The sequence below is a fragment of the Dermochelys coriacea genome, chromosome 11 (genome assembly GCF_009764565.3).
Source record: "Dermochelys coriacea isolate rDerCor1 chromosome 11, rDerCor1.pri.v4, whole genome shotgun sequence".
NCBI lineage: Eukaryota > Metazoa > Chordata > Testudines > Dermochelyidae > Dermochelys > Dermochelys coriacea.
In genome coordinates this window covers 34,341,193-34,360,572 of record NC_050078.2, presented here as the reverse complement: position 1 = coordinate 34,360,572, position 19,380 = coordinate 34,341,193, and the positions used below count along the sequence as shown (strand labels likewise).

At 34.8% G+C, this 19,380-nt stretch overlaps 1 protein-coding gene across 5 annotated transcripts in view; it reads right to left on the bottom strand.

The window, feature by feature from the left end:
- PSMD14 (proteasome 26S subunit, non-ATPase 14) overlaps positions 1-19,380 on the bottom strand; it is a 61,077-nt gene that overhangs the window by 9,851 nt on the left and 31,846 nt on the right. For all 5 annotated transcript variants that reach the window (XM_043505189.1, XM_043505190.1, XM_038421775.2 and 2 more), the window contains exons 6-8: positions 18,844-18,914; positions 17,699-17,849; positions 2,377-2,484 (exon numbers count right to left, since the gene is read on the bottom strand). In XM_043505189.1, coding sequence (XP_043361124.1) covers positions 2,377-2,484; positions 17,699-17,849; positions 18,844-18,914 — 330 coding nt within the window. The remainder of the gene's footprint in view (positions 1-2,376; positions 2,485-17,698; positions 17,850-18,843; positions 18,915-19,380) is intronic.

Below are 19,380 nucleotides of genomic sequence, written 5' to 3'. Positions count from 1 at the left end.
TGTTATAGTAATTTCAGCCTTAAATTACTGAAAAAGTTCTGTAGTTTCTTTTGACATTCTCTCTCTCCCCTTCCCACCCCCAACTGAAAATCTGTACCCTCTTGTTTTAACTTAACTGTAGATAAGGGGAGGCTCTTAAGACCTCCTAAGGGATTTAGGAGTACAAGTCCTAAATAGACTGACTATCTCCCCTGAAATCATTGCCCTTCTAATGGCAACAGTTAATTCAACTTAGGTATTAGCTGAGCAAAAGTGCAAACACTTAAAAAAAAAAAATCCTGCTTCACTACTCCTCCCAACTATCTTGAAACTGTACTAATATAGTCACTACAACAGGTTAATTAGAAACCTCTAAAATGTACACCTATTTGCTCTCTGTATTTTAAAGACATTGTTCCTCAAGCGTTTTGTTTCACTGAAAGATTAATGTGTGTCATGCAATACTTAAGTCCCATAATATTAAAAGTCTTTAATAAGCTTGCCTTATGCTTCACAAAATGACTTTGATAAGATATGGGGGAGGGGACATGTGAAATCCTAATCCCACTGAAGTCCATGGGAGTTTTGCCATCAACTTCAATGAGGTCAGCATTTCACTCAGGGACTTTATAACATGTGCCTATCTACATTTGTTCTCTGAGGAAAGAATAAGTCTTAAGAACTTGTATACGTATACACAATTTCAAACTGCAATATTTTAATGTAATAATAAAATATATAACTGGTCATTGCTGACTTGCAATTAGTGAAAAAACTTAGTCTGAAATATGCCATGCTGCAACGACAATGATCTTCGACTGTGAGATATTACTTAACCTTTTGAAAAAAATAATGAAGCAGTATGATACTACGGGGGTTTACAAGAGAGGTCATTACATACAGCCTAAAAAAGCCCAGTAATATATTCTCTTGAAACAGACAAGCATGGGCTTGTCTGTATCCAATCAAAAAACATTAGTAGGTCATTTCATACTCATTATACTTCGCAGTTTTCACAGACTCAAAAATCAAAAGCAAAACACTTCAACCTTTTAAAAACTAACTATTTTACTAGTATGAATATTTTTGCTCATTTTTCTTTATAAAAAAGTGTTTTAGTGCATAAAATAATAAAAGCTACCAATGTGTAAAAGGTAGAAGTTTAACAATGGCTAGCTGGCATCTCCCCAAAGATAGCGATCTGATAATAAAAGTTGAAGCATCTAATTTCAGTTCTACTGTGGCTACTATATTGTCTTTCAGTAGGCCGTATTTAGCAACATACTTTAGTATTACTGTTCATGTAAATAATCTTCAGAGAAGAAATTAGGCATCCTGGTCACAACTATTCACGCCTTTTACAATACATTTAAAAATAAAATACATTTTTCTTCATGGGGGGAAAAACTGTATAAAAAAAAGTCAAGACACAAGAATACAGATAAGGCATTAATCACTCAGGAAGATACTCTTGTTTTAGAACAGAAGAAGCTTTCTGCAATGAAGGTTTGGCTTCACTGAAGATGAGAGTATTGGCCTTAATAGTCAACACTAGAAACCAAATAGAGTAAATATTCAAAAGACAAATTCAATGTTATAAACTTTATACATTCTTACAAAGACATATAAAAACAATACACTCAAGTAAAGAGGATTATGCTTGAAATGGTCAATTACACATTCAAATGATCTATTCCATCCCGCACCACACACACACACACACACACACTTCATCAAATTACAAGGTCACCAATATAATAACCAGAGTTGGAGATGGAATATTTGTTTAGGACACATTAAAAAGTTGAATATATATTAAGAAAAAACATGTAGCAGTAAAGCAAGTGGAAAGAGACCATAACGATTAATGGGTAGGGCATTTTTCAATGGTTGCTTGAAGAGTAATTTATTCTTTTATCACATATCATTGGGATGCTTTCAGTAGATAATAAAACACCATTTACTCATCCTGGCTATAGGAAAGCTCAAGCATATGTTAACAGGAGCAGTTTTAAAACTATAATACTGAAAAAGGATACCATTTGCCCTCTCTTGTATCACTGATCTGATAAAGCTAAAAAAAGCTAGAGTATTGTCTTCCCAAATTCACACAAAAGATTTATTTTAAGTTTTTCATTTTATAAATCTGTACTAAATCTTGACAGTATCTACTTAAATTCTATGTTTACATCTGACTAATTTAGAGCTCAATCCTATACTCAAATTAGGAGTAGACCTATTCAAATATCAAGTTAATTTTATATGCACATTAAAATACTGCAAGGAGGGATAACATACAAATTATAGCTGTAATATTTTAAGATACTTGTCACATCACTGTGATTAAACACCACTCAATATAAAACAGAGTTTATCATCATCAAATACTGAGTTTACCTGGATAGATGGCTTGTTTAAGTGACCCAGATTTGAAGTTGTTTGTCTTGGTTCATGTCCCAAGACCATCATATTAGCATTGATCAATCTGAAGGCATCAATAACAACCTGTAAAAACAAGACGTCAAGTCAATTCTTTTTAGAAAATGCAAGCAATGGTGCCAAGCAACAGTGGACTAGGCATGATCAACTCTCATCTGTTTTTGGCTTTTTTCCAGAAAATCTTTTAATTATAATATTAATAAAAAAGAACCTCCTGCTGACTGTGCCATCAGCACACAATTCTTTACTTTGTATTGTAAGGTGACACCAAAACTACATTTTTCATGGAATTATTAAGTTATGTACTTTTTATTTTACAACACTGAAAAGATCACTAGATATACATATTATAAACTTCAAAGGTATGTATATGTTTGTCACCTAAACCTTATCTAATCAAAATGAATGACAGATAGAGACTAAAACTGAAAGTGAGCACAAGCTAAGGGACTGTGTCTAAAGCCCAGTCCTGTCACATCAATTATACCACCACAATACTTGAAATGACAACAAAATTATAGCCAGCAAGGAACTTGCCCCATGTATTCCCTTCTAGTCAGATGCTTTTTGCTTCTTGTGACTAAGAAAGGGTCTATAAACTGTCTGATGGATTAAAAAGTCCTTGTCAGTGTCATGCTCAGGAATAAGAAATAGAGTAAAAGACGACCAAGGTCATTTATGATTTAAGGAATATGGAAGGTAGTATATCCAGTTATTTCATTACAAATGGGGGGGGGGGGGAAGTAGAGCTTCCATCTAGCCTATTTCTATGCTTTGCTGTAATTGTTCAAGAAACCTTTGCAAATAAATATTTACTGGTTTCATATAATAAAATAATCAATCACTTAACCTGCTGCTAGGTGAGGTGAGATACAACTTAGAACACATCACAGCCATGCAGGACAAAAACTATCCTTGTCACCTCCAACTACCATTATAGATTCGTAACTACAAACTAAGATTTTGATTTATTTAGCCCTTAATCCTACAATCAGACCTGTGCACATAGAACCTCGCACCTATGCAGAGCCCCACTGAAGTCAATGGGACGCCACACTGATGTAGGCATCTGCCCCGCATGGTTTTGATTGGAGTGTTGGGGCCTTATTTTTTAAAGATTCTAATTTTGTAAAGTTCTTAAACTGGATTTATGCTTCATAGGTTTTAAGAGCTTACATTAAAATGCCTGAGACATTTCCACAGCAGTTGTATTGTAATCTGTATTTCACACAATACCACATGGCACCAAGATACCAAGGTCTAATATACTGAGAAGCTAAATATCCCATTGTTTTATAATCGCTTATTCTAGGTAAGCAAGAACAAAAGAATTGTCCGTATTTTAAAAATTAAAGAAAAATAATTTTAAGTGCTTCTCACCAATTCAGGACTTCCCTTCTACTTAAACAAATTAGGATACTACCATAAACCTACTTAAGTGGGAATGTAATGCAATTATGATATCATGCTAAAGGGCACAGAGAGGTAACTAAGGAACTGGCAGAGATTAATATGGAAATTTTAAAATGTAATAATTTGCAGTATTTTAAACTGAAGGCAGCCTAGTAACGATCTCACATACTGTACTTGTCAAAGAAGCTGCTTAAGTCACATCAAGCAAAACACAGCAATGGTTGATATAAGTATCAAAGACAGATAATGATATACAAAGTAGTGGAAGATATTTGTACCGCTAGAAGGACCATATTTTTTTCATTTGTGCATGTGTGTTGACTGCATAGTCCATATCTAATTTAGGAAGAGTCCATGTCTACTGCTACATTTGTACAGCACCAAGCACAGCAATGATGTTCACTAAATAAGCAGTTATAAGTAGATTGGAAGTTAAACTTTTTTTAAAGATTAAATTTCCCACATGGTCTATCCATTAAGCAGTTGTAAATTAGTGACTTATACAATCCTGGACTCTCAACTGACTGGCCAGATCCTTCTCCAACTTGTCTTTTAAAGTTGCCTTCAGCAAATATGTCATGGTTCTTCACTTCTTATTAGAATTTCAGTGACCTAATTTATGCCAGATAGCATGGTAACAGATAACAAGAATTTATAAGGTAAAGACAAAAACCCCTAACATTCTCCCCTTCCCTGTGACTGACACACACACACACACCCATCCCCCTTCCTTCTCTCAATTAAATAGATTAACTGGTTTAACACAGAGAATTATTATAGCATATGGAATTTTAATCTTGCTAAAGAAAAGTTTAATTCCTTTAATGATTTTTTAAACCATTAAACCTCATTCACATATAAGACATCAACCATTCTCTAAAAGAGTTCCAACATATCTACTTTTTCGTCCTTGTAATACAAAAAGATCAATTATATTTTTAATGTTCTCATCAGATTTTACTTTAACTTTACTTTAACTCTTTTTGCGAATACAGACTAACACGGCTGCTACTCTGAAACCTGTCATTATGCAAGGCACTGAATTTAGCCGTATAGAGTGGCCGATGAAGTGAGCTGTAGCTCACGAAAGCTTATGCTCTAATAAATTTGTTAGTCTCTAAGGTGCCACAAGTACTTTTTTTTTTTTTTTTTTTTTTTACTTTAACTCAGACATTTTTAAGACTCGTGTTTGAATATATAAAAGTATATCTTATCACTTTTCCAACTCCTGAAATTCCATTTTAACCAGATGTCCTAATTTAGAAACATCTGCAAATGCCCAACTATAGTAAGTAAGGAGTAAAAATAAAGCAAAGCAAAGGTGGTGGGGGGGATAGGTGGGGGTGGGAAGACACATACTGTAGTCCTCCAGAGACTTCTAGATAGGAAAATCAAGCAAATAAAAATTTACTCTGAGGAGCAAGATACATTAACTTGGCAGGATACCACAACTTAGTGCTTCATCATAATTTAACTTCCTAATGGCTATACTTCTCAACTGCAGTTTAAATGACAGCTCCACTAGAAACCATGGAACTTACCAAAAATGCAATGGCATTTTTGTCTAATAATTTGTTCCAACCTTGGATTCCATGTTTACTTTTCAAGGTACATTTTTGAAAGGAAAACTAAAACTCCTAACGTATTAGGCATTGCAACACCGCTTTGATAATAAATCAAATATTTTAACTACTGTTCACAATGTCATATTTGGATAACTTTCATAGCAAAATATATTAGACAACTAGCTGCTGAAATATTTAAGAACTCTACTCAATATGGGTTAAAGTTTGCAGTCCTTACTCATGCAAGTAATTTCCATCACTTCAATGGCACTACTCACATTAATAAGGGTTACTGGCTCTCTGTGTGCAACTCTGGAGAAACGAAACAAATATTTGCTAAAACTGTTAGCATCCTACTTGTTCAAACTCCAATGTGAAATCCTAAACTCACAATACTTATATGTTCAAAAAACAAGGGTAACTAATCTAGACAGAATACAGAAAGTATGAATTGAATGACATTTTTCTTGTTAGTAGCATTATGACAACCAATAAAAACTAAATACTTTAGCTACACCAAGATTAAAGGAATTCATTGCCATCACTATAGCAACTGTCTTAAGGAAACCAACATGCTCAACAACCTGCAATCTAAATTTAGATCTAGTACGCAATAAAAGCATAAATACAGCAATATACCCTACATTTACATTTCTGTGAAATCTTCTAATTGCTTTTTGCACAGTGAGAACAAATCGGTTCCTCCTTTAGAGCATCATATCAAAATAAATAGACTCATTAATGTCCAGTGCACTAATGAGCAATGGGTGAACTAGGTGTTAATTATGCCACAGTAAGATTCAAGGAAAAAGCCCTTGTGAGCATTTGGAGGTGTGCACAAGCTAAAAGTCTTTTTTCTGTGTTTATTCTGAAGTACAGCATGATGCAATCAAATGACAGCAACATGGTCACCTCATATTTAACAATGGAACTTTAGAGAGACAGTAATCAAATAGGGAACCTCCCAGGATTAATTAAAGCAGAGGAAAAATCCATTTTTCAGAGTTATTTAAAGAATTTAAGGGATTTACAGTAGTTCCAAATTTATAGTTTTCATTGTACTTATTACCTCACTACAGCATGCACTGTATTAACAAAAATAGTAACAGCTTTGCATGAGGCTTTTAGACTACCTCTCTGAAAGCCTAACTCAAGCCTATGGTAGTAGGATGTTTTCCAGATTATGATGGTAGCAGTTATAAATACGCTTTTCCACATTGCAACTCTTTCACTATCCTGACCATTTAATTTCTTCTGGTACAAAGTGTCTCAAGACTTTTCAGAGGTCACTTCAACAGTAGACAGCTTATAACAAAACCATTAGCAGTTTGGCTAGTTTAAGAAAACCTCTTACTTTCCTTTTTTTGTTTATTATCACTGCATGAATCTGCAGCATATGATAGTTTATAATTTCTCAGGCTTGTTAAATTCATGTTAAAGGTCTGTTTTCTTGTTGAATAAATTTTGTTCATATAATGCTGCCTATTTCATACACTAAGTCTTTAATAGCACCTTTGGTCTATGCACAACTCACAGATCAAAACAGAGGACTAAAATAGGGGTTGATGATGCTATTTACATGTGTGATTCCTGCTGTCTTCTTGTTAGTAGCTTTAATATAATAGAAGACCCTGTCTGTTTTGTAATTAACACATCTTTACTGGAGAGATATTTGGAAGTGATTGCTGTGAATATACTGGTTAGTAAAATAAACACAATCACACACCACTTTCTGTTATCAGACAAATTTGTGAATTGTACACATTATACTCCAGATCAACAAACTGTGATATAACAGCCAAGTAGAAGAGACATTTATATAACCCTTTATTTTTCTGAAAATATGTATTCAATCTGACCTTGCAAATATAATTAGCTTGTGGGATGTGTGGATTTCAGTACCATGGATGCTTTACTAATTGCAACTCTTGGAAATAGATACTAAATATTTGGAAGCTGCCAATACAAAATAAAAACTGTATCTTTTTGTACATCTGTCTTAGCTACAAGAACCATAATAATCTGAAAAACAATAAAGATGGCATATTTTTTGCAAGCATGTCGCTGGGTCAATGACCCACAATAGTTTGAGTAATACATTTTGCATAGTCAAAATTCAAATAATGTCCAAACTCAATGTCGTCTGTAACGTTTTGGCTGTATGTATTAAGCATAGCTACATATGATCCAATATTCACTTTTTTCATGCTTTTATCTTGTGCCTGGCCAATGAGAGCAAATTTTTGATAATGTTAGTTTAAAAAAATCTTTTCTACTTTACTTTACTTTTGAACACTTATTTGAAAAGAAACTTTAAAAACTAGATTGATTAAGATGTTTAATACAAGGACTTTGTAAATTAAAGTACTATAGTCACATAACATTTTTTAAAGAAACAGACATTTTGTATTGCTAATGACAATGAATCTAGTTTATGCAGTGGGGCCCATTTGAGCACAGCTTTGGGGGTTGGTTTTTGGGGTGGAATTTTTAGTCAAAAGTTCTATATCAAATATTTTAAAGAATGACATATTTCAATTCTACAAGTTTTTGCAGCAAATCTAGAAACTAATTTTACGAAAACATACCTGTATTTTGCATGCCATTCCACACACAGTGACAAACTGCAGACAGAGATAAATCATCCTTCTTATTCAAACTTAAACTTTCCTGACATCAGTATTTGTGCATGGAAAAAAAAAATCTATGCAATAAGAAAGCTATCTTTAAAAATGCATTGTTACCCTGAAATTCAAGAATCTTGTTATTGTTTGTGGACAAACCTACCAGTGCATAAGAAAAAACTGCAAAAGATATAATGTGGCTATGCCAGGTGTGGAAAAAGAAGTAATGTCCCATCTAAAATATCTTTTATCACCTGCAACTGACCTGTTATCAACTGCTTAGTTTGTTTCTAGATTCTTTAAAAATTAAATTGAACATGTGACCTTAGAAGTGCAGCTAAGGTTTATGACCATTTCGTTATTTATGCTGCCATGCACTGTTAGACAACCACGAGTGAAGAACATCTTCTGTCCCTTGTAAGCCCACAGCATAAAAAATTCAGAGAAATCTTACTTTTTATGCCATTTCCAATGAAAAGCACTAAGAACTGAAACTGACTCATGCCAAATTCATATCGCTGAATTGCTGTGATTGTGAGTTTGAAGTTTGCAACATGGAAATTATTTATAAAATGTCAATTTTATCTCTGGAAAAGAGATTCCTAGGAGTATGTGCATTTTCTTTCTTTATCCTTGGAGAATTGCTTACTGTGGTCAAATCTGCTGTACAACTTGAATATCCATATTGGGAGGGGGAGACAACTACAGTATAATACATTTATCTTGACAAGTGAGGGCATGCATCCATAACTCACAAGTAGCAAAGCCACAAGTTTTAAAGCTATATGCCTTAATGAAGATAAATGGACTATTCTGCATCCACCATGGTAAAAGGTATTTAAACATTTAATACTTTTCAATGAAAAGTATACTTGGAACTTTTTTGTTTCAGGAAAGGGAATGAACTGAAATAACCTATAAAAACAGTTTACTAAGCAAGCATTTATCACCTGATTTAGAGCACAGCATATCCAAAAAAAATCAGAACACTGACACTCACATTAACAATGAGGTCTGTAAATGCAAGTTTTTGAATTTGTAATATTCTATTCAGAAACTACATTATTTGTGCAAAATACATGATGCACTAACATGAACAAAAATGTTGAACGTATAGTTATAAAATTTTTGCTCGCTTTAGAATGAAACAGGAAGGAAAAATGGTGATGAAGTTGGAACAATATAATTTGTCCTTTGTCTAATATTTTGAAATTTTTTATTCTGAACGGAAGTACAAATATTAACACAGATACCTATATCGTAATTAAATATGCAGGATCTCCTACTACAAAAATGTGATGCTTAAAAAAAAAAGTTGTTCCTCTAATAATTCAACCATTATCAGCTTCCTGCTTTTCTTACAAATCAAAACCAAAACAAATTCCCATTTCTCTGTTCTGCAAGTCAGAGTTCAAGGCTGAAATTTTGCTTAGCTCAGATTAGGATGCCTCAGCATTTCACCTGTGGGTCACTGCAATGAATCCGTGTTTCACTCAATGATTGAGTTGCTACCACTTGACAGATCTTTGTTGGTTATTTGGCTATCTGTAAAATAAACTGGTGATGCCATTCTAACTCATAGTGGACAGATAGCCACATCACAAAACACTATCACAACTGGCATTCTTGCTGACAACGTCACTGGGCTTGGTCAATGATTGATTAGGCATGCAGAATGAACTACTCTGACCTCCAGGGACATCACTCTAGATCAGAGTTGAAGTACATTGGTGTGACACTGTTGGGGAAGCTGATATCAGGAGTAAATGAATGACTTTAGTTTCAAGTTCTCACAATCTGGCCATTTATGGATCTAAAAAAAAAAAATCACAATTACAAAGCAGCCAAAATCTTGTGCTCTGTTCATTCTTGTGATTATTTACTACAGGATTTAAAATAGTAAAGATCACCCAATAAGCAATGCAAAGGTAACTCAAGAAATACCAAGTTTTTTTCTTTGGTTGGTTTATTTCTCAACCATTCAATTTTTCTCTCTTCAGTCTCTGCAGCTATAATACGTACAAGACCAAAACCACTCAAGATCCCTGCAGATTCTCTTCTTTTCAAATGGTCTATTAGGTCAATAACCTTGCATCCAGGCATCTCCTTTTCAGTCTGTGTGGTGATGCTTAAAAAATGGCTTAGGCCCACTCAATGTGGCATTTTAAAGTAATTTTTACTGAAGATATAATGGGTCTGACAATACAATATCAACAGAATTAATACATGATCATTGACAATGCATGATAACACTTCAGTGGAAAGGTCAATATTTATACTCCTATCGTGCCCAAAATGTGTTAGGCACCATACAAACATATTGAAAGGCATAATCCCTGCCCTACTACTAGTAATAGTTTCTACCAAAGTCATACATTATAAGGACTCTAATACTTGAGTGGTATAAATGAAGATTTCTAAACAGCAATGTTAGCAAGTCAAACAGTGAATATTGCACCAGGAAAAAGTAGTCTTGGCACAAAAACGATCAATAGCATGTATTTTTACAAAGCAACAGAAGAGTAATTTATTGTGAAGTGGTATCAGCAAAATAATTCACAACAAATAGCCACAGAACTTGTATTACAGCCAAGTTGCTAGTGGTAATGTGTTTGGGTCTTGATTTTACTTGGTTGGTTACTTTTTTAAACTTTGGAGGGCCATGGACAGAGGGGAAAAAAAACAAAACAAAACAGACCAGACTGCTAGATTAATACTTCCAAATTATATTTTTAATGGCCCATAAGGGGACTGAGAACATAACATGGATGTATTCTTAATTCTTATTCTTCTCTAAATGCACACATATAGACACCAAAAACTTATCAGATGGCTCCAGACTTCTTGCCAAAAATCAAAATAAAAAACACAACACCAAAAAACTCCAAGAGGTGATTTTAAAGGGCCAATCTCACTTTCAAGTTTCAGGTACTATACCTGTCCCTCCACCAATTCTAATTGTACAGTCATATTATTCTGACTTCTTAAAAATATTCTCTCTTCCAGTGCTGTGTGGACAATCCAAACAAACAAAACAAAGGGGAAAGACACTGAATATACATAGGAAATGATAATACTTACATAAAATAGTGAGGAGCCCATTGAAAACCCTAAGACAGATAGCTATGGCTAAAAGGATGCAGCCTTTCAGGAAACTAACAAAAACTGAGCCTTTAAACTCAGTTGAAGGAAACACTGTTGGAACAGTCTTCAGTGCCCTTATTTTATGTAAGGCATAATTGATAATCATTTGACTGGCCTTCATTTGACTCCATTAGAGCACTGGATAATTTTCCCAAGTCAGTAAGACTCTATATTGGGGTGGCCAACCTGTGGCTCCGGAGCTGCATGCCACTCTTCAGAGGTTAATATGTGGCTCCTTACCTAGGCACTGATTCCGGGGCTGGAAGTATAGATGCCAACTTTCTAATGTGCTGGGGGGGTGCTCACTTGTCAACCTCCTGCTCTGCCCCAAGCCCTGTCTCACTCTGCCCCTTCCCCTGAGCCTTGCATGCCCTTAGCTGATTGCAGTGGGTGGGGGGTGGGAAGAGTAGGTGCTGATTGGTGGGGGCTGCTGGAAGGCACTGTGGGCTGGGGAGCGGATTGGGGGCTGCTGATATATTACTGTGACTCTTGTAACTGCAATGTACATTGGTAAATTCTGGCTAGTTCTGAACTCAGGTTGGCTACCCCTGCTCTATATGGCTATGGAAGATTTAGACACTGAGCTGTTGATTTGCAGCAGAAAGGATTGTCTTGGAGAGTAGTCCAGCTTTCTTTCTTCTTGTTTGGGAAAGTATGTGTTAAGGAAGTCTAGTCTTAACATATGAAGTTTGAAAATAGCTAAATAAAGTTATGTTATTTACTGTGCACTGTTCAGTGTTGAGAACTAAACAAAGGAAGACAGTCCTGTGCTCCAAAGAATGAAAATATATATATATATATATATATATATATATATATATATATATATATATATATATATATATATATATAGGCAGAATCAGAGTTCTAGGACTTGATGCAAGAAATTTGTTTTTTAGGAGAGATCTCCATTAAGAAAGGGAGGTCATTTGGCACAAATGCAAATGAAGTTGTGGTTAAAGAGATGACATACCATCAGTTTCTGTGTAGTGTTTTATTTCATTTAGTTCAAATTAACCATGACCATTCTTGAAAAGATTAAATCTCATTTATGCAGGATAAAGCAAGCCAACAAAACTCTAAGGGACACAGTTTAATCCAATGTTTTCTATGATAGCTACAGTATGCTTTATCATTCTAAACTGAAACCTGAATATGCAAACCAATGACAGACGGAAATATTATGCTTATGATGATCTTGTGGTTAACGCTCTGCATTAAGACTTAGGAAATCCGGATTCAATTTCCATCTCCGCTACAGACCTCCACTGGCAAGTCACTTACATTCTGTGCCTCAGTTTCTCATCTGGCAAATGAGAATGTTTTCTCTTTCTCCCAACCTTTATATTTTGAGATTGAAGGATATTCAGGGCAGGGACCATGCCTTTTTTTTTTTTTTTTTTTTTTTTAAAAAGAACCTACCATAATGGGGTCCTGGTTGAAACTTCTAGGTGCTACTGTAAAATAAGTAATAGTGCATCTCTTAACTCTACTTTGAAAAGAATATGTATCTGTCCTGTTTCATAGCTAATTTGTATAGATTATCCCTTTTCTAAGAAAAGAATCCAAAAAACATGAAAGGACTATGCAATTTAGAGTTCATTAGAAACAAACTGGTTGGATGAAGAGCTTTTTGAAAATGGCAAGCTACCCAACATCCTGGGCACAACTACTGAGGCATCTAAAACATTCTATTTTTGTATCAATCCAAAAACCACATTTTTTTCCCCTGGGCGCTCTTTAATGAGCAACAAACAACAAAACCTCAGTATCTTTCAAGCTCTCATGAATTATCTCAGGTAAATGACAGAAGCACAAGATACTTTATATTTGGTTTTCCTAACAAGATGCCTAATAGTTTTGTATGATACATGCAATTTATTTACAAAAGAAGTTTCCTCTCAAAGAAAAGTTGATCCCTTCTGAAAATGCAGATTGCTCTTCTGTCACAAATTATAGGTATTTTCTGTCAGTCATTTTGACAGTGTCGTTACTAAAAGGACTACTATAATGCACTGGACATTTAAACCACTGTTTTCAGAGAGATTTTTATATGTACCCCTGTTTAATATATGAATAATACAATAACCCTATTTTGATTTGAGAAACAGATTTCTCACATCAAACATACAAATACTTGATAAAATACCCTGGAATAATGTCTTAAAGTATCAGTAACAGAAAACCAGTAAAGTGCCTTTGGAAAAAACTCACCAGAACTGTTTCCAGTTTTTAGGTTGTAATTTAAAAATACACTGCAAGGACTACCTATTTACCAGACTTTGGGGGAAAGAGGGACCTGATAAAGACTGATGTTTGGGGTGGGGTTGGGGGGGAAAAAGAGGAATTGATTTTGTTGGATTTATTGTAGTTATTTTTTGGTTTAGGGATGAGGAACAGCTGCTGATTTTGTAGTTTTTTTTTTTTTTAAATCTGACAATTTTTGGCAAACACATAGTGAGCTCCAGAGAGGCTGAAAAATGTTAGAAATTGAAACAAAAATGTCAATATTTAGCAATTCTACACAGCTTTTAATGCATGTATTACAGAATGTTCTACAAAGGTGGTTAATCACTGTTAACCCATTTTACAGATTGGGAAACTGGGGCAAAGAGAGGTTAAGTGACAGGTATACAGTCACATAAGCAAATCAGTGGCAACAATTAGGAATAAACCTGCATGAGTCACTTCTCCCACATCCTATTCTGGTGCCTATGTGGACTAAAATGCATTTATTTTCAAATGAATTCAATCCCAGAAATGAATGTAATACTTTCCAAACTCTGGTAACAGTAACCAGCCAACTTTAACCAGCTAACTCAAGCTTCACTCTTGTGCTTTATGTTATGCTAAACCTGCTGGGAATTATTGTTTTTATAGACAGGATACCATTAGACAATACATTAGAATTGCTGGTACATAGTTATGGAGAAAAGTTGTGATAAACATTTAACGATATAGATTTAAAGTAATGAAAATCCCACCACACTTTATGAAAGATATGAATAAATTGGAGAATGAAGAGGATAGCAACAAAAATGATAAGAGGTTTAAAAAAAAATGTGACCTATGAGGAAAAGTTGTAAGAATTGGCCACGGTTAATCTAAGGAAGAGAAGGCTGAGGCTTCAAATACATAAAATGTTGTTGTAAAGAAAACAATGATTAATTGTTTTCCATGTCCAAAGGTAGGACAAGAAGTAATCTTCTTAGTTTAGAGCAAAGGAGATTAGGTTAAATATTAGGGGGAAAATGGTCTAACTACAGGGATATTTAAAGCACTGGAGCATATTGCCTAAGGAGGTTGCAGAATCCCTGTTACGGGAGATTTTTAAGAACTAGTTAGACAAAACACATGTCTGGGATGGTCTGGATATACTTAATCCTGCCTCAGCGTGGGGAGATTGATTAGATGACCTCTGAGGGTCCAAGCCCTACATTTCTATTATTCTATGTTTTCAAACAGCACCTTTAAAACATACCCTAAAAGTAAAATTTCAATTTAAGCCATGTCTACATTAAAAACTTCTGCTGGGTTGCTGTGTTGGTCAAGGGTATGTGGAGGAATGATCTGTGATCACAGCAAAATGGTGGGTTCAGTTGATTTCTATTGGCCAAATATCTTTTTAATATGAGCAACACTGCAAACTCCAACTGTTTAAAAAATCATGAGATAGGTCCCCCCCAAAAATTATGTGACTGGTTTAAAATAATGTGAAGAATTATTTTTATTTGCCTTCTGGTTTTGCTCCTTTAAAGCACACATTAGTCATGTTTTCAAGCTTTTTGCCACAACCATGAGGAATAGAACCTTATTTTTTTTATTTATTTATTTTTTTTTAAATGAAGGCTGAGACTTTTATTTAATCATTTGACTTCAGGAGATGGAGCTTTAAGATAAACAATATTGCAAGACTTGCAATATAAATCACAAGAGTTGGTAACAATGACCTCACTGCATGTTGTGCAGTGGGGATTGTTGTCTGGCTTGTAGGAAAAGGTGTCTCCCCTTCAGAGATGAAATATCCCAAGAGCAATTTGCTGCAATAGCTTCAAACCAGATCAGCATGGGGACACTGACCCATGCCCCACCCAGGGGGCCAGAAGAGAACAGAGACTATTTAGGTCCATGCCCGTGCAGGAAAAGCCCTCTTTTACCTGGATAAAATAAATAAAGGGATAGTAGCACCCACTCCCACCCATGAAAGTAGTTAAATACCAGGTTTTGTCATGATCCACTGCAGGCATAACACTAGTTACACTCCTTTCTCAAAGATCTGGGGAGGAATTTTTCCCTCACCAACAGATTGGCAGTTTAGCTGGTGTGAACATGAAACAGGGATTAGGCTATGATGTCGCAACTCATTATGTAAGTGTGGGGCAGATGTCCAGTGCAGGTACTCCATAGGGAAAGAATGCAGCGATCAGATAAAATAGATTGGTAAAGGATTTAAAGGAGTTATTCTACAAAGGAGAGGAATTTGGGGGTGGAGGGTTCATGCACCTATAACTGGTATGGCAGGGACCCAGCCCTCTCCATCCTTATTCAAAGGGGGAGTGAAGTCCCAGTAGCTGGTTGGTTGGCAACTGGAATGGGTAAAGGGAAAGCGCCTTTAGTATTTTCAAGAGCTCCAGTAGCTTGCCCCCCCCAAGGTAGATGTAAATTATTATGGAATTACCTACACTGTACACTTTTACCTGCCAGACACTCCTTGACATTTAGGAATAAAGTTGCATAATAAACCACATCCAGTGTCTCCTATCTTCCTTCTGGCATAGTCGGACAACATCATAAGAAAAGTTGAACTATTTTTATATTTACGAAAAATATCAGACTACACTTGCACTTCCTCATATTCAAGATTAGGAAAAAGAAAAAGACAACAGAAAAAGTCAAAGTCTAGTTTCTTCCCCAAAGATGACATTCACAGTTACAGTAAAGAGTAGATAATACACTTGGTCTACACTTAAGTGTAGAACAGAAGTGTTATTTACTGTGAAGATATCATATTTAGCAATCAATTTAATATAAACTCTGATCTAATTTAAAAATGCAGCAATAGAATACACACGTTATTTGACTTTGAAACAATATAAAGCAGCCTGTCCTGATTTTTATAACACAGGAAGAAACAAAGAGAAAATTCATACTGATGACTAAGGAAATTTTGTACATATTTTATCAAAATATTTCACTTTTTCCTTCAACACATCAGTTATGTAATCTGGAATTTAAGACATTTGGATCAATTTAATTTCTTTTTAGTATTTTCTAGCACTCCAGAAGCTTATTTGTTTTTAAATCACTTATATTTTGGTTTGATGAATACTTATATAGGCAAGCTTTTTGCTTTGAAAAAACTAAGAATAGACCCCAAATTTAGAATGGGCCCCAATTTTGCTCAGTCATAATGATGTGATGTCAAAGAGTTCACATATAATTTTATGACAGATGAGCACTCCAAGGTAATGGTAATATTTAGATGAGCTGGTGGGTAGCTTTAATATAATCTTGCTATAAAACTACTGTATTTCATATACAGAAAACAAATATTTTCAAACTATTTATAAAATTATATTAATGTCATACATCTATATTAGGATTTATTTTAAATAATTGGTCTACACTACAATGGAAGAGCATGCTCAAACAAAACACCTCAGCAGTATTTTAAAGCAGTAGCCACCTAGCCAATTTCTGTACGTTCTGTAGTTTTTCTAATCCACTCTCCCTGTGGTTGAGCAAAATCGAATTGCCTCTCACATTTGCAGACAGCTCTGTGAAGGTGATAATAGAGCTGCTCCCTGCTGTCATGAGGCAGGAAATAGGAAAATGGCATATGGGGCTAGAAAGAAATAAAAAAAGAACTAACAAGAACAAAAGAGATTTCAACAAAGGACAACTATAACCCAATGTGCTTTGCAAGTTAATCTTTTCATAATCATTTAACATACTTAATCATTCATCTGCATCTTTACTCAAAAATCTAAATGGCTGAGACCAAGTCTTTAGGGAAGTTTTTATTGTCTAAAACATTTGGAATGCAGATACCACCAGAAACTGTCATGTGCAATGCTTATAAAATAAAGCACTATTTCTGCTCATGTTAGAGGCTGAACCCTTCCCAATTTGCAATTAGTAAGCATTAACTATCTGTCCAAAATTTAATATCTCAAATTTTAAAAAACACTATAGACCTGGATTATTTGTTTATTCAGAAAAGGCTCTAATGGTAGAAGTGTTGAACGATTCTTGAATAGCAAACAGATGACTAGGTTAGAACTGATTATTCTAAATATATAATATGGCTTACAGCTACAGGCTTGCTCAGGGACTTTTGATGCAAGTGTTGGAACAAATGAAAATGGTACACTTTCAATAGAGTTTTTTTTATTCATTTATAACCAGACAGAATATTAAATGAGTCAGTGAGATTTTTGAAATGTGGGTCCAACATTCAAGAACTGATGTGCATTTTATAGTGTTTTTATTTTAAATCTTAGTTAGTAAATTAAAAAAAAAACCCTACTGTACCTTTCCTTTTACGCTCTGGATAGGATCCACCACCACAGCTACAGCTCTTTCTGATAGAGCTTCAAAGCTCTGTTGAGTATTGATATCCACACCAGACAGCCAACAACCAAAGCCAGGATGACTATGATACCAACCAACAACCATCTCAGGCCTGAAACAAAGAGGGCATTTAGAAATTCCTAGCAATAAAAACCTATGATATGAAAAGAAACATTGAAGTAACAGGGTATCAATTAGGATGAGAAAAGACACACAGGTGTGAAAAAAGCACCATTAGAAACATTTAAATTACTCACCATAGTATGGTGAAAACATGGAAATGAATAAGTGCGACAAAGGAGTGTTATCATTAAGGGATGCACATTAGCAGTGTAGATCAAGCTTTCAGTTTTTCACCCTGTTACCACACCTTCCCTGAACCACTTTTTACCCTTTCAGCTCAAGTAAATATCTATTCTTTAACTCCTTGGAGTCAAGAGTTGAATTTTCACGGCAGAAAGTCCATTTCAGACATGGATGGCGGGAAAGGATTAATATCAATTAAACCAGCAGTAGAACTAGGAACTCAGTCAAAAAGCAATTTGCACTGTTCTGCTCAGCTGCTAAGCCTTTTGCTAACATTAATTTTGAAGTTTTTTCCACACTAAAAGAATTTGAGTAAGCAGATGACAACTGTTGAGAGTTAGAGTAAAATAAAAATTTGTTTAAACACGAAGATGCTTTTTATCAAAATGTTTTTTCCCCTCTCTTTTATAAACTAAATGCAACTCTAGGCATGTAAATAAAACTAAAATACCCAAAGTAATAAGGCTTTCCTATTTTATAAAGTAGAAACATTAGTTCCGTAAAACTGAGTTATTTTCTAGCAACTCCATATACTAACTAGAGGGGCATTCAAACTGAAGCTTACTATTATGATAATAAGAGAAGGAAGTTTATGACACGCATCTGGATCTGAAGTGTATCTCCTGAAAACCATGGGGAGAAGTGGGTTGTATAACATGCGATATTCATCATAATACTAGGTCAATTATTACTGTTTAATGTTAAACACCCCACAGATCTTGCATGTAGCATATGGAATGTGCAGCCTAACCCACACAGTACACCACTTAAACTTTCAGATGATGCTTTGAAACAGTTACCTTCCTGTCTGTTTCAGCATATCCAACATTTTGGCTTGAAATACAGGATCAACTGCCTCTACACTGACACCCTGATTTTGGAAGAGAGACAGCATTAGTGTATTTACATATAAAGTAATTTAAAAGAAACATGCATGCAAACAATCTCTTACTGCTCTGACATAAAATGATCTAATAGCTTCACTAATGAAGAGACATTACTCTTCAGTTTTATTCAAGTTTGTCTACTCGAATTTTTTTGGAAATTGTCTAATTTTTAAACAAATCAAAGTTCTAGCAGAGCATTATTTAAATATAACAAATCTATTCCTATAGTTCCTTGAAAAAAAATGCTAAGTTTTCTGTTTAGAAGGGTTTTTTGGGTGAGCACCACCACCAACCAGGCAAAAAAAACGATTCATCTGTCCTCTCCATTTCTAGTTTGTGCACACTGCTTCCTGCTGCTTACTGTCAGTCCAGTTTCAGCTCTGTTGCCACAGGTAAGGGTAAATACTCTCTTGCAGAGCCTGGCAAAGAGCATACACCATCAACAAAGGA